Source organism: Mirounga leonina, unplaced genomic scaffold (genome assembly GCF_011800145.1).
Source record: "Mirounga leonina isolate KUSES-001 unplaced genomic scaffold, KU_Mleo_1.0 Mir_101414, whole genome shotgun sequence".
In the NCBI taxonomy this organism is placed as follows: Eukaryota; Metazoa; Chordata; class Mammalia; order Carnivora; family Phocidae; genus Mirounga; species Mirounga leonina.
In genome coordinates, this window is record NW_023270121.1 from 1825034 (window position 1) to 1837536 (window position 12503).

A 12503-nucleotide genomic window follows, 5' to 3' on the forward strand; every position below is an offset into this window, starting at 1 on the left:
TAGATAGATAGATATAACATGCATAAAGCATTGTCACAGATTGGCTGTTACAGGAAGCAGATTCTGAGACAAAGATTAGAGTATAGAAGGTTTATTGGGAAGTGCTCCTGGGATCAACACTTATGGAAGGAAAGGGAAGAAAGTAGCAGGAATGAAAAAAGGGAGAAATCAAATTTTAGCCCACTATCAATGGAATGCCTCAGCATACATTAGAGTGAATTATGAAGACAGAATGAAACTCCAAAACTATCTCAGTTAGGGGCAAGAGGGCCAGGCCTTTATACACAGCATCAATGAGTCATTGGATGTGGGCCACCCTGAGAATGGGATGTGATCTGAAACAAGATAACTCTCAGCTAATGCAATCCCGGAAGAGGGCTGGTAGCCAAGGACTCTCTGATGGCAGCATTCCTAACAACTGAAGTAATAAGGCCTCGATTGCTAAAGGGAGCTCTGGGCAAGGTATTGCAGTGTCCACCACAGTCCACCTTTGTGCCTCCCAGATCCGCTTCACTAAGTTCTGGGATCAGCTCTTCTAGGAGGCTGATGGGCCTCTCTTCCTAGGAGAAACTTAGGACAAACTACCACCCTCAATACTGCAGCTGGTCTCAAAGCAGCAAATAATCACTTCCCCTCCCACTAAGAATTATAGATCCCCATCAGTCTTAAGGTTTTGGTGGTTTGCCTGGTGGGTATGACCCAGACCCTCATTCCTGGTCACCATGGCTTTCTCAGGCCGGAGTTGCTATACTTGCTGATACCCACACACCAAGCCCACCAATCTAAGAACAATGGTTGGGCTTTTCCTTCCTAGTCAGCTTGTCAAGAGATCTCCCAGGGCGCCTGGGTGGCTCAGTCGGTTAAGCATCTGCCTTCGGCTCAGGTCATGATCCTGGAGCCCCACATCAGGCTCCCTGCTCAGCGGGGAGTCTGCTTCTCCCTCTGCCCCTCATCCCACTTGTGTGCTCGCTCTCTCGCTCTCTTGCTCTCTCGCTCTCTCAAATGAATAAATAAAATCTTAAAAAAAAGAGATCTCCCAGGGGGCCACAGGTGTATGGTGAATGAATGATGCTAGTGCATCCGCGGAGAATCTGTTATCATGAAGGATCCACTCTTGCTGATTGTGTAGGTGCTTGTGTTCTCCAGTCCTGCTTGTGCTTGATCCTGTGTGTAAAACTTCCTTCTGGTTGCTGGGCCTGCCCGCCCTTATACCCTGGAGGATGTGACAGCATTCAGTTCATGATGGGCAGTTCTAGCTGCATGGTCACTTGATGTCCTATGGCCAGGCATTCCGTCTCTATCAGGATGCAGTAGCATGTGAGGAGCTGTTTTTAAAAGTTATATAATTCTCCACCGTATATGGCACAGTTTGCTCCAGAACCTAAATTCTGGACTAAGTTCTGACTTTCTCACTGGGGCTTATCAAAAACTCCATGTGGCATCTTTTGCCAACACAGATATCTCTGATGCCATAGGGTCTGTCTATTGTATGGCGCAAGTGGCAGGACTACTTGAAACCACCGCCTGGACCTGCTATGGGACCTTCTCTTGCTCTAGGTTCCACTCAAAGCTGGCAGGTTTGGTTTTTTTTAAGATTTTATTTATTTATTTGACAGAGAGAGACACAGCGAGAGAGGGAACACAAGCAGGCGGAGTGGGAGAGGGAGAAGCAGACCCCCCGCTGAGCAGGGAGCCCGATGCGGGGCTCGATCCCAGGACCCTGGGATCATGACCTGAGCCGAAGGCGGACGCTTAACGACTGAGCCACCCAGGAGCCTCCACAAAGCTGGCAGTTGTTTGTGTCACCCAGTATATGGGTAGAAACAGTAACTCCAGGTGTGAAATGTGCTGTTTCCAGAGCCCGAAGAAGCCTACCAGGCATTGAGTCTCCTACTTTGTGGGGAAGGATCAGAAGCTGAGCAAGGAATTGTGACTTTTTATGGAGGCACTGTCCTTCAGAAAAATGCAATAATTTGTCCTTTAATTTGGTGGGGATCTCCTGGCATACCCCCTGATCATTCATTCAAACTCTAAAACCTGCACTAGGGTTTATCTCCCATCATGGGGAGTACATGTATCTCACCAAGGCCTCCAACCCGCTAACCACTTCTTACCCATTTTGGTCTGATTAGCATGATGTCATCAACATAGTGGACTAGTATTATATTCAGATGGTCCAGCTATCTCCAGACTATAATATGACAGAGGACAGGAGAGTTGTAGACCTTTGAGGAAAAACTATAAATGTATACTGTTGTCCTATATGAACGTGAACTTTTTCTGATATTTTATTCTGATAGCGATATAAAACTACATGTTCCAAAGCAATAGCTAATTATTCGGTATCTAAGGTCATGTTATTCTGCTTTAGCAAAGATATTACATCTAACACGGTGGCTGCATTTTTTTCACTACTTGGTTGAGTTTGCAATGGTCTGTCATGTACCAGGCTCTGCCCACATTGTGCAGGGGCCCAAACTGGTGTATTAAATGTAGATATGATAGGGGCCACATCCCAGCAATCTTTAGGTCTTCAAAGGTGGCACTAACTTCTGCCGTCCTCCCCAAGACGCTATATGTTTTCATTCATTATCTTGGCCAAGGAAGGTGAGGGCAGTCTCAGAAACTTCTGCTTTTCATCTACAAATAGCTCTGACTCCACAAGTCAAGAAACCAATATGGGGTTTGTACCAACTACCGAAACGTCTATTCCAATTATACATTCAGAGACCAAGAATATAGCCATCAGGTAGGCTTGTGGACCCAGTGGAGCCACTCTGAACCCAACACAGGCCAGGAGTCCATTTAATACCAGGCTCCCATCTGCCCTTATTCTAAGAAGGGGGACATGATGACATTTTAGGTCTCTGGGTATATCAACTCATAACCAGTGTCCATTGGGCCTCAAAATGTTTGGGTATTCCTCTTTCCCCTGCATACAGTTACATGCATAAATAGAAGGACTAGACAAATCATTACTACACATATGTTATAGGGTTCTTCTTCCTGGGCACCCCAGCCTCTCCTTCAGCCTCTCCTTCAAACAGTGCGCCCTGGTTCAAAAACTGACTTAGGATCAGAAGCTGAGCAAGGAATTGTGACTTTTTATGGAGGCACTGTCCTTCAGACTCCTGACCATCTTTGATTTCTTTTGGTTGTTCACGTTGAGTACAGATTGTTGGCTGCTTATTTTCCCCAGGGCACTGTGTTATATTGACCATATATTATATATTGTTATATATAGTCTACTAACTACCTCTTAACCATCCCCACAGCTCTCTGCAGATCAGGCCCCCCGCCTCTCACCCTTACCCTGCAGTGCATTATGATATTCGCATCCACCCGACTTCTGACGGTTATGTGCAGTCATCCTGCCTCTCTTGTTTCAGGACATCACCGTTCCTATCAGTGATCCTCATCCTCTAACATCCTCTCCTACTCTGAGCCCTGCAGAGGCAAGCCACCACGGAACTTCTTAGCAATGCTGCCATTCCTCTCACCAGTGCATTCCTTATAGCTTGAGCGAACAGTGTGCCTTTTGGGTCCTCCTGCAGAACCTAGTCCTCCAGAGGGTTTTCTGGACATACATAATATATTTATTCTATCATTCCCACTTCCCTGAGCCTTTTATCCTTTCTCCCCAATCTGCTATGACAACTTTGGCATTTATACTTCACTTAATTCTTCCCCCCCCTCACCCCCCACACTCTGAGAAGCCATTCTAGTATTGAGTTCACTTGATCTCCTGGGGTCTTTCCCGGGGGGAGGGGTTAAATACTGTAAAAATACAGTATTTTTGAGAACTCTCAAAACAATTAATTTTCCCTTATTCAATTTTATATTCCAGCTCCCCTGATCAAGGCCCTCAGAATTCAGTCCCGTGCTCCCCCCTCAGCACCTGCTAGTACATGCTGGCTAGGTCCTATAGCTTCTTCTCGGGGTAGTCCCTTTCCTTCCTACTTAGGCCCAGCATATCCCCAGTGAAGCTATGCTGTGACTTAACTTTATATATAGGCCCAGTGGCCAAGATGGGAAGTGGGGCAGATTCTGAGGGAAATGCATATTATCTTACAGGAGAAAGGGCTCTGCAGATCAAGCAAGGTGAAGCACTAGCCCTTAATAGGAAGGAGTGGGACCTTTCTGAATGCTCAAGGTGTCCAGGAAAATCTGAAGATACAAGATTTTTAGGGATGTCAATCCAGAAGCCCCCATCCCATGTGCCAGGGTTCCATGCCTTCCTAACCAGGGCTCTGATCTTGGCATAGCAGACTTGTCTTGGTTGGGATTTTAACTTCCTTTGAAGCTTGCTTTCAGTAAGTCCTGGGCCTGGTCCTCAGATTTCTCTACCCTCTACCTGGAAAAGAGGAGGGCCTCTTTATATGCTACGAATGATACCCTCTGGCTTTCACATACAGCACTTAGTTGTTGAATAATTTAAGTTGGCTTCTCATTATTTTTTTTTTCTAGAAGTCAACCAAGCATAGAAATAGCTACCCAATTTTCTGGCCTTCCTTATATTTAATATTTCCCACTTATTTCTCAAAATTCTGCTACATAGAACCAGCTAATGCTTTCCCTTCCAGCAGTGCCATCCCAGTTTGCCATCAGTGAAAGCTCTAACACTTCTTCTGTCACCTGTCCCAGGTGCTTATCTACTCCACCTACCATCAGTGACGGGGTCCTCATTGCCAGCTGGGCAGCAGGTGATTCATCTCCAAAATTTCATCACAGTGTATGCTTTCCTGAACTACTCCTCATACCAACTGTTGTAGGTTGGCTTCCTGGAGAGCAGACTCAGAGTTCAGCATGAGGGCTTTTATTAGGGAATGCTCTTGAGATCAAAATCTGTGGAAGGGAAGAGAAGGAAGCAGGATTGGACAGAGGGAGAAGTTAAGTTGTCCCTTTTGGGGCAAGAAGGGCCATGTCAATCAGCCATCAGATGGAAGTACCCCCAGGAAGAGGGTATGACCTTGGGGGAGGTGACTTTCCAGTTAAAGCAGTTCCTGAAAAGGGATGACAGCTGAGGGCTGTCTGTTGGCAGCACTCCTAGCAAGTAAATAATAACCTCTTTATTCCTGAAGGAGGATTAGGGCAGCAGATTGCAGAATCTACCACAAGTATGACATCATTTTTTTCCACTAGAAATTTAGTGGCCATTGAATAATAGAATTGACAACAGTTTTACTTTTAAAACGGTGAATAAGATTTAAATTTTCAAACATTTACATGTACATTTACAGCTTTATTTAAATATTTATTAAAATTTTAATTTATACCTTCCAATATCTAGACATCAATATGTGAGCCTCTATTTATACTTTTGCTCTGGTTCCCTGAAATGCTACTGACCGGTCTGCTTAGCCCAAGCCCATCCATTTCCTCTTGGTAAATTATGCAAAAATTCTTGTTGTGTATTATATAAAAATCAGAAAATACAGATGAGTAAAAAACAGGTAAAATTACCCATTAACCTAACACCTATAGGACTCTATTAACCTCAGAGTATACGCCAAAGCTTATACATGAGATAATTTAAATATATACTTTTTCTTTATAAAAAGTATAGCATGTGCTCTTATAGCCTATTTTCCCCATTTAAGATTGTATGCTGAATTTTTTCCAAGTAAATAAGTGTAGATGCCCATCACCATTTTCAATTGCTGCAAGAGGTTTCATTGCGTAGACACACCCTAATTTTTCAGCCAAGTACCTATTTTGAGACCCTTGGGTCATTCACATGTTTCCACTCTTCAAAACAGTATGAAGATGCACAACTTTGTACAAGCCAACTACCTGATCATTTTCTATAGATAAATTTCTACAAGTAGAATTACTGGCTCAAAGAGCATGCACATCTTTAAGGCTTCTGAAACATGTATCCAAATGGACTTTGTACCAATGTATGCTCCTACCAGCCCAGTTTGAGTGCGCCCCTTCCACCATACCCTCACCACACTCTAGGGTGGGAGAGAGGTGGGTCTTCTACAGTATTGATGCCAACACCACTCTCAATGGTTCCATAAAGCCCTGCCTTGATCAGCCTTCTAAAAGAAATCTGATAGAAGCAGTAAACGTTGTTCTTTCTTCTATTATACTTTCTTATTATTTCAAAATAATAACCTAATGTATTTACTTACATAGACCCCAGAGTTGGCCCAGAAAGAGAACGTTTTCAAATTAAATGCCACCAGGACCCTAAAATAAAATTGTACCTCTCTGTACGCCCTCAAGATATGTTCTATCACTTCTTTGTTCAAACAGTCTCTCACTTCCTTCTTCCCTTTGCCATTCTCGTGGCCAGTAGTGAAGTCTCACACTTTTATCATCTCGTGCCTGGACCATGACAGTGACTTCCTAACTGGTGTTCCAATCTCCAGTGACCACTCCTGTCCCCACCCCAACTCTGACACATCCTGCACACACATCAGCTACATCCTTTTCCTTTCATTTTCATTCCTCTGGTCACAGAAGGCTTTGGGGTCTCCCAGGGGTGGATGGAGTAACATTCAGACACCTCAGTTTAGCAATCAGGGATCCTGCATGAAAGGGCTCACCCAGACTGATGGATTACATTTCCCATCATTCCCCTCCCACACTTGGAACTCCAGGCAGGCCAGCCTCCTCTCTGAAGCAGGATTCCCACCTCCATGCCTTTCTTCCCACCACTCCTCCCTTCTCCAATGCTCTCCCGCCCCATTTTTATCCTATCCTTCAAGCCCAGCTTACCTAAGTGTCCCCCTCCTCTGTACAGCTTTGCCTGAGCACTGCTGCCTGAAGAAGTTTCTGCACTGATGAGAAGGGTTTGGCCATGATCAGAGGCTTGTGGCTTTGTTAGCGTATTTTTGTTTCCATACATCTTGCCTTTCCAAATAGATCATAAACTCAAAGACAAGGATGTGTCTCTTTTTTTCTGCTTAAAACACACAACTTTATTGATAACATAAAAATAAAGTCTCAAATGTATAAACATAAGTCCACACAAAGGACCAAAAATTACCTTACTTAGGAAGAATCAGGTCGTTTCTGCTCATGAAGCATACTAAAAATATCTCAATCCAGACAAGGTAATAATCAACACATGTATTTTCAGTACATTTGGTGTTCATAAAGTGATCCAGCTACAGACCATCACAAGTAACATCAGTTTCAAAGTTGTAATGCAATTTACAATATGCATTACTTCCAGACTACAAAACCAAAATATTACTCAGATTTGTTTGGGAACATACAACTAATCAGAGCTTACTTAATAATAGCTCAACTCTTTCTTTCACCTCAGGGTCACTGTACTCTGCTGCTAAGACTCGGAGTTTCTTGGCACATGCTTTAGGCCGTTGGAATATGAAATAAAGAGAATTTTTACTGAACTTGTCCTGCGTAAATACTTTTGCCCTTCTTTTAAAATGATAATTTATATTTTCAAATAGTGAAAGAGCATTAAGAATATTCTCTTTCGTCTCTTTCTTGCTAAAGATATTAATCAGTGACGTTGGTGCATTGGCAATGAGTAAGTCTTTTGTCATAGATGGATTTTTAGAGAAATTCAAAAGCATTCCCAAAATATGGTCTTTCGTTTCTCCACTTCCCACAGTTAGCAAACGAAGAAATTCTGAAATATAATTTGTAACCATATGCTGATATTCACTAATAATAGTCAAGTGCTTTATCAGTCTTAGTCCAGCCAGCTGTACATTTGAATTCAAGGGATAGGTGACCGTGTCTTCACATACTTGGTTTAAGTATGTTTTCACCTTCCTATGATTTTCAGCAGCCACTGAGATGTTATTCAGTGCATTTAAAGCCTTCTGCCTTACACTGGGATAGGGATTATTGAGCAAACTTTCAATAATTGAGATTCTACCTGCATTTCGAATGACTTCATGGGAAAAGGGATATTCGGGACTGTTATAAAGAGCATTATTGGCTATTTCATGAATAGAAGGATCTTCAGTCATCTCAATCATGCAAATGAGTTTTTCAAGCTCTCGTGGATCCATATTAGCTTCGCGTTTACAGCGACAGGTCCAGGGCTGAGTTTTCTCCTCATCCCTGATCTGCTTTCTTAGCTCATCTTCAGGTGGGAAGCAGGACTTATTTTGGTATGGAAATTTCATTTCCGTCCAGATCATGGCTCCTGCCCATGACCCCATTCCTGCCCCAGGGACCATGGATGGATATGTGCCTCTTGACTCAGCTGACTTTTTGGCTTTAGTCTTAGGTGCAGATTTGTCCTCACTTCTGTTTTCATTACCATCCCAGAACCAAGACTTTTCCTCAACTCCACCAGCAGTTGGTGCCTCAAAGTTATCCTTGGCGCTGGCCTTATCTCCAGCTCCACACTCAAAATTGACATTTCGCTCCCTCTCGGATCTGAACTCATGACTCTTCTCACTGTCAGCCCAAAACAAGGACCTTAAACTGATCTCCTCAATATCAGGGCTGGATGCTCTACTTAGCTCATCCTCATCCACATCCTCAGCCCAAGTCCATGACCCCATGCAAGCCTCTTCCTCAGCCCCAAGCCTAGACCCTGTAGTGGCTGCATCTCCATCCCAGAGCCAAGACTCCTTCCTGACCTCTGCCGCAGCCCCAGCCTCAGCCCCCATACAGGAATCCATACAGGCTGCCTCTTCAGATCTGATCCAGGACCCAATATTGGCCTTATCCTCAGCCCCAAATCTGGAACTAATGATGGCTTCTTCTTTAGCCCTTGATCTGGATTCAATACTGTCCTCATTTTTACCTCCAGGTTTGGATACAATACCAGCCTCTTCCCCTCTCCTGAAGCAGGACCCGGTACTAGTCTCACCCCCAGGCCCAAACCAGGATCTTTCACTGGCCTCCATCTCGGCACTGATCTGGGGTCTTCCACTGGCCTGGTCACCAGCCGTAGCCCAGGGCCCTCTACTTGCCTGGTCCTTGGGCCCCAGCCTAGACCCTCTACTGGCTTCATTACCAGGCCTAGACCCAGCCCAAGATTTTCCACTAGCCTGATCCCCAGTGCCAGGCTGGGAGCCTTCTCTACCTGCTAGGTCCTCAAATCCAGGTTTGGAACCACTATCAGCCTGATCCCCAGCCCCAGCCCAGGACCTTCCACTGGCCTGACTCCCAGTGCCAGTCCAGGACCCACCACTGGACTGGTTTGCAGGCCCTGGATTAGACCCTCCAACAGCCTGGTCCTCAGCACCAGAACAGAACCCTCCTCCATTGGCTTGATCCTCAAATCCAGGTTTGGGACAGCTACTAGCCTGATCTCCAGTCCCAGCCCAAGACCTTCCACTGACCTGACTTCCAGTATCAGCCCAGGACCCACCACTGGATGGGATCGTGGGCCCTAGTCTAGATCCTCCAATAGCCTGGCCACCAGCCCCACCCCAGGACCCACTTGCATTAGCCTGACTCCCACTGTAAGCACAGAACCATCCATTGGACTGATCCTCAGGCCCGGGCCTACATTCTTCACTGGCCTGGTCCCCAGTGCCAGCCCAGGAATCTCCAATGGACTGGTCCCTGGGACCCAGCCTAGACCCTCCACCAGCCTGGCCCCCATTGTCAGCCCAAGACCCTCTTCCACTTGCCTGCTCTTCAGATCTAGGCTTTGTCTCACCACCAGCCTGATCCCCAGGTACAGCCCAGGTCCCTCCATTGGCCTGGTCCGCAGCCCCAACCAAGAACCCTCCACTGGCTTGGTCCCCAGAGTCAGCCCAGGACCTTCCACTGGACTGGTCCTCAGGCCCCAGCCTAGGCCCTCCACCAGCCTGGCCACCAACCCTAGCCAAAGACACTTCTATGTTTGCCAGATCCTCAAATCTAGGCTTGGACTCACCACCAGACTGATCACCAGTTCCAGCCCAGGACCCCCCACTGGCCTGGTCCATAGTCCCAACCAAGAATCCTCCACTGGCCTGATTCCCAGTGCTAGCCCAGGACCCAACACTGGACTGGTCCACAAACCCTGGCCTAGGACCTTTGTTGGCCTGTTCCCCAGCCCTAGCCCAGGACTCACCACCAGACTGGTCCACAGGCCTCAGCCTGGACCCTCCACTGGCTTGGTTGGCTGTGTCAGCCCAGGACATATCTTCACTGGCCTGATCCTCAAATCTAGGCTTGGATCCACCAGACAGGTCACCAGTCCCAACCCAGTACCCTCCACTAGCCTGGTCCATATCCCCAGGCCAGTGCCCAATACTAGCCACATTCCCAGCTCTAGCTTCAGCCCAGGACCCTCCATTAGCCTGAATCCCAGCGCCATCCTGGGACCTTCCACTGTCCTGTTCCTCAGCTCCCATCCAGGACCCTCCAATGGCATCTTCCCCAGCCCAGGACACCCCACTGGCCTGACCTCCAGCCCAGGGCTCCCCAATAGCCTGGTTCCTGGTGCTAGCCCAAGACACCCCACTGGCCTGGTTCTCAGCCCCAATCCAGGATGCTCCAATGGCCATGTCCCTGGCCTCTGACAAAGAACCCCCACTGGCCTGACTCTCAACCCAGAGCCCCCCACAGGCCTGGTCCCCAGCTGTAGCCCAGGATGGAAAACCAACTTCATTCTCACGCTTAGCCCCAGCCCAGGACCTAATATCAGACTTATCACTAGCCCCACTCCAGGACTCAATACTGGCTTCATTCTCATCATCAGCCCAGGACATGGTATTCTCCCAGTATCCATCCCTGGCCTGAAACCTAAATTTGATCCATCGCTCAGAAGCAATCCAATCCTCAATACCAATCCCATTCCAGTAGTAGTCATGGACCCTAGACCGAGTCTTTCTGCAGGCCTGAGTGCCTGTCCCACCCCCACTCTCAACAGTGGGTGTGGCCTCAGCCTTGGGCTTTGCATAGCCCTCATCTGCCTCAGACTTGGGTATAGCCCTGTCCTTTGTCCCAGGCAAGATCTTACTCTGGGAATGGGCTGCAGACTGAGGCTGGCCAGAGCCCATCATATGTGCCCCAGCCTCTACCTTAGACTCAGCATTGGTATTTCCCCTGACCTTACTTCTGGCACCAAGGAGGGCCTTGCCCTGAGAAATCGCCACGGCCTTTGGTGAAAGAGAGCCTATTGTATCTTGCCCAGACCCTGCCTTAAATACCACATCGAGATTGTCCCTGACCTTATTTCTGGCACCAAGCAAGGCTTCACCTTGGGAATTAGACATGGCTTGGGGTTGGGCAGTGCCTGTTATATCTGTTTGAGGCTGAGCTGAACACATTATATCTGGCCCAGTGCCTGCCTTAGATACAGCACTGGGATTGCCCTGGACCTTACTCCTGGCACCAGACAGGGTTTCACCTTGGGAATAAGACACAGCCTGAGGCTGGGCAAAACTTGTTGTATCTGCTCTGGCCTCTACCTTAGACACAGCATTGGGATTGCCTCTGACCTTATTCTTGACACTAGGCAAGGCGTCACCCTGAGAATTGACCACAGCCTGGGGCTGGACAGAACCCACTGTATCTGGCCCAATCCCTGCTTTAGACACAGCACTGAGATTGCCCCGGACCTTATTCTTAGTGCCAGCTAAGACTTCACCCTGGGAATTGGCCACAGCCAGGGGTTGGGCAGAGCCTGTTGTATCTGTTTGAGGCTGGGCAGAGCCCATTGTATCTGCCCCAACCTCTGCCTTTGACACAGCATTGGGATTGCCCCTGACATTCTTAGTACCAGGCAAAACTTCACCCTGGGAAGTGGCCACAGCCTGAGGCCAGGCAGAACCTGTTATATCTGCCCTGGCCTCTGCCTCAGATACAGCACTGGAATTGCCTCTGACCTTACTCTTAGTACCAGACAAGGCTTTACCCTGGGAATTGGTCACAGCTTGGAGCTGGGCAGAGCCTGTTTTATCTGCTCGAGGCTGGGCAGAGCACACTGCATCTGCCCTGGCCTCTATCTTACACACAGCACTGGGATTGCCCCTGACCTTATTCTTGACACTAGGCAAGGCTTTACCCTGGGAATTGGTCACAGTTTGTGGCTGGGCAGAGCGCACTGTGTCTGGCCCAGTGTCTGCTTTAGACACAGCACTAAGATTACACCGGACCTTACTCCTGGCACCAGGCAAGGCTTCACCCTGGGAATTAGACTCAGCCTGAGGCTGGGCAAAGCCTGTTGTATCTGCTCTGGCCTCTACCTTAGACGCAGCATTGGGATTGCTGCTGACCTTATTTTTCACACCAGGCAAGGCTTCACACTGGGAATTGGCCATAGCCTGGAGCTGGGCAGAGCCCACTGTATCTGGCCCAGTCCCTGCTTTAGATAAAGCACTGGGGTTTCCCTTGACCTTTTTCTTGACACCAGGCAAGGCCTCACCCTGGGAATTAGCCACAGCCTGGAGCTGGGCAGAGCCCACTGTATCTGGCCCAGCCCCTATCTTAGACACAGCATTGGACTTGCCCCCAACCTTATTCTTGATACCAGGCAAGGCTTCACCCTGGGAACTGGCCACAGCCAGGGGCTGGGCAGAGCCTGTTGTGTCCGTTTGAGGCTGGGCAGAGCCCATTGCATCTGC

General features: G+C 47.7%; 2 protein-coding genes across 13 annotated transcripts in view; both read right to left on the reverse strand.

Moving 5' to 3' along the window:
* Positions 1-12503, reverse strand: part of ARMCX1 (armadillo repeat containing X-linked 1) — a 38413-nt gene that overhangs the window by 20520 nt on the left and 5390 nt on the right. For all 12 annotated transcript variants that reach the window (XM_035022987.1, XM_035022489.1, XM_035022451.1 and 9 more), the window contains one exon: positions 4666-4845. The gene's annotated coding sequence lies outside the window, so the exon portion shown is untranslated. The remainder of the gene's footprint in view (positions 1-4665; positions 4846-12503) is intronic.
* ARMCX4 (armadillo repeat containing X-linked 4) overlaps positions 5329-12503 on the reverse strand; it is a 9887-nt gene continuing 2712 nt past the window's right edge. The window contains exon 2 of the mRNA XM_035022203.1: positions 5329-12460. Coding sequence (XP_034878094.1) covers positions 7236-12460 — 5225 coding nt within the window. The 3' untranslated portion in view covers positions 5329-7235. The remainder of the gene's footprint in view (positions 12461-12503) is intronic.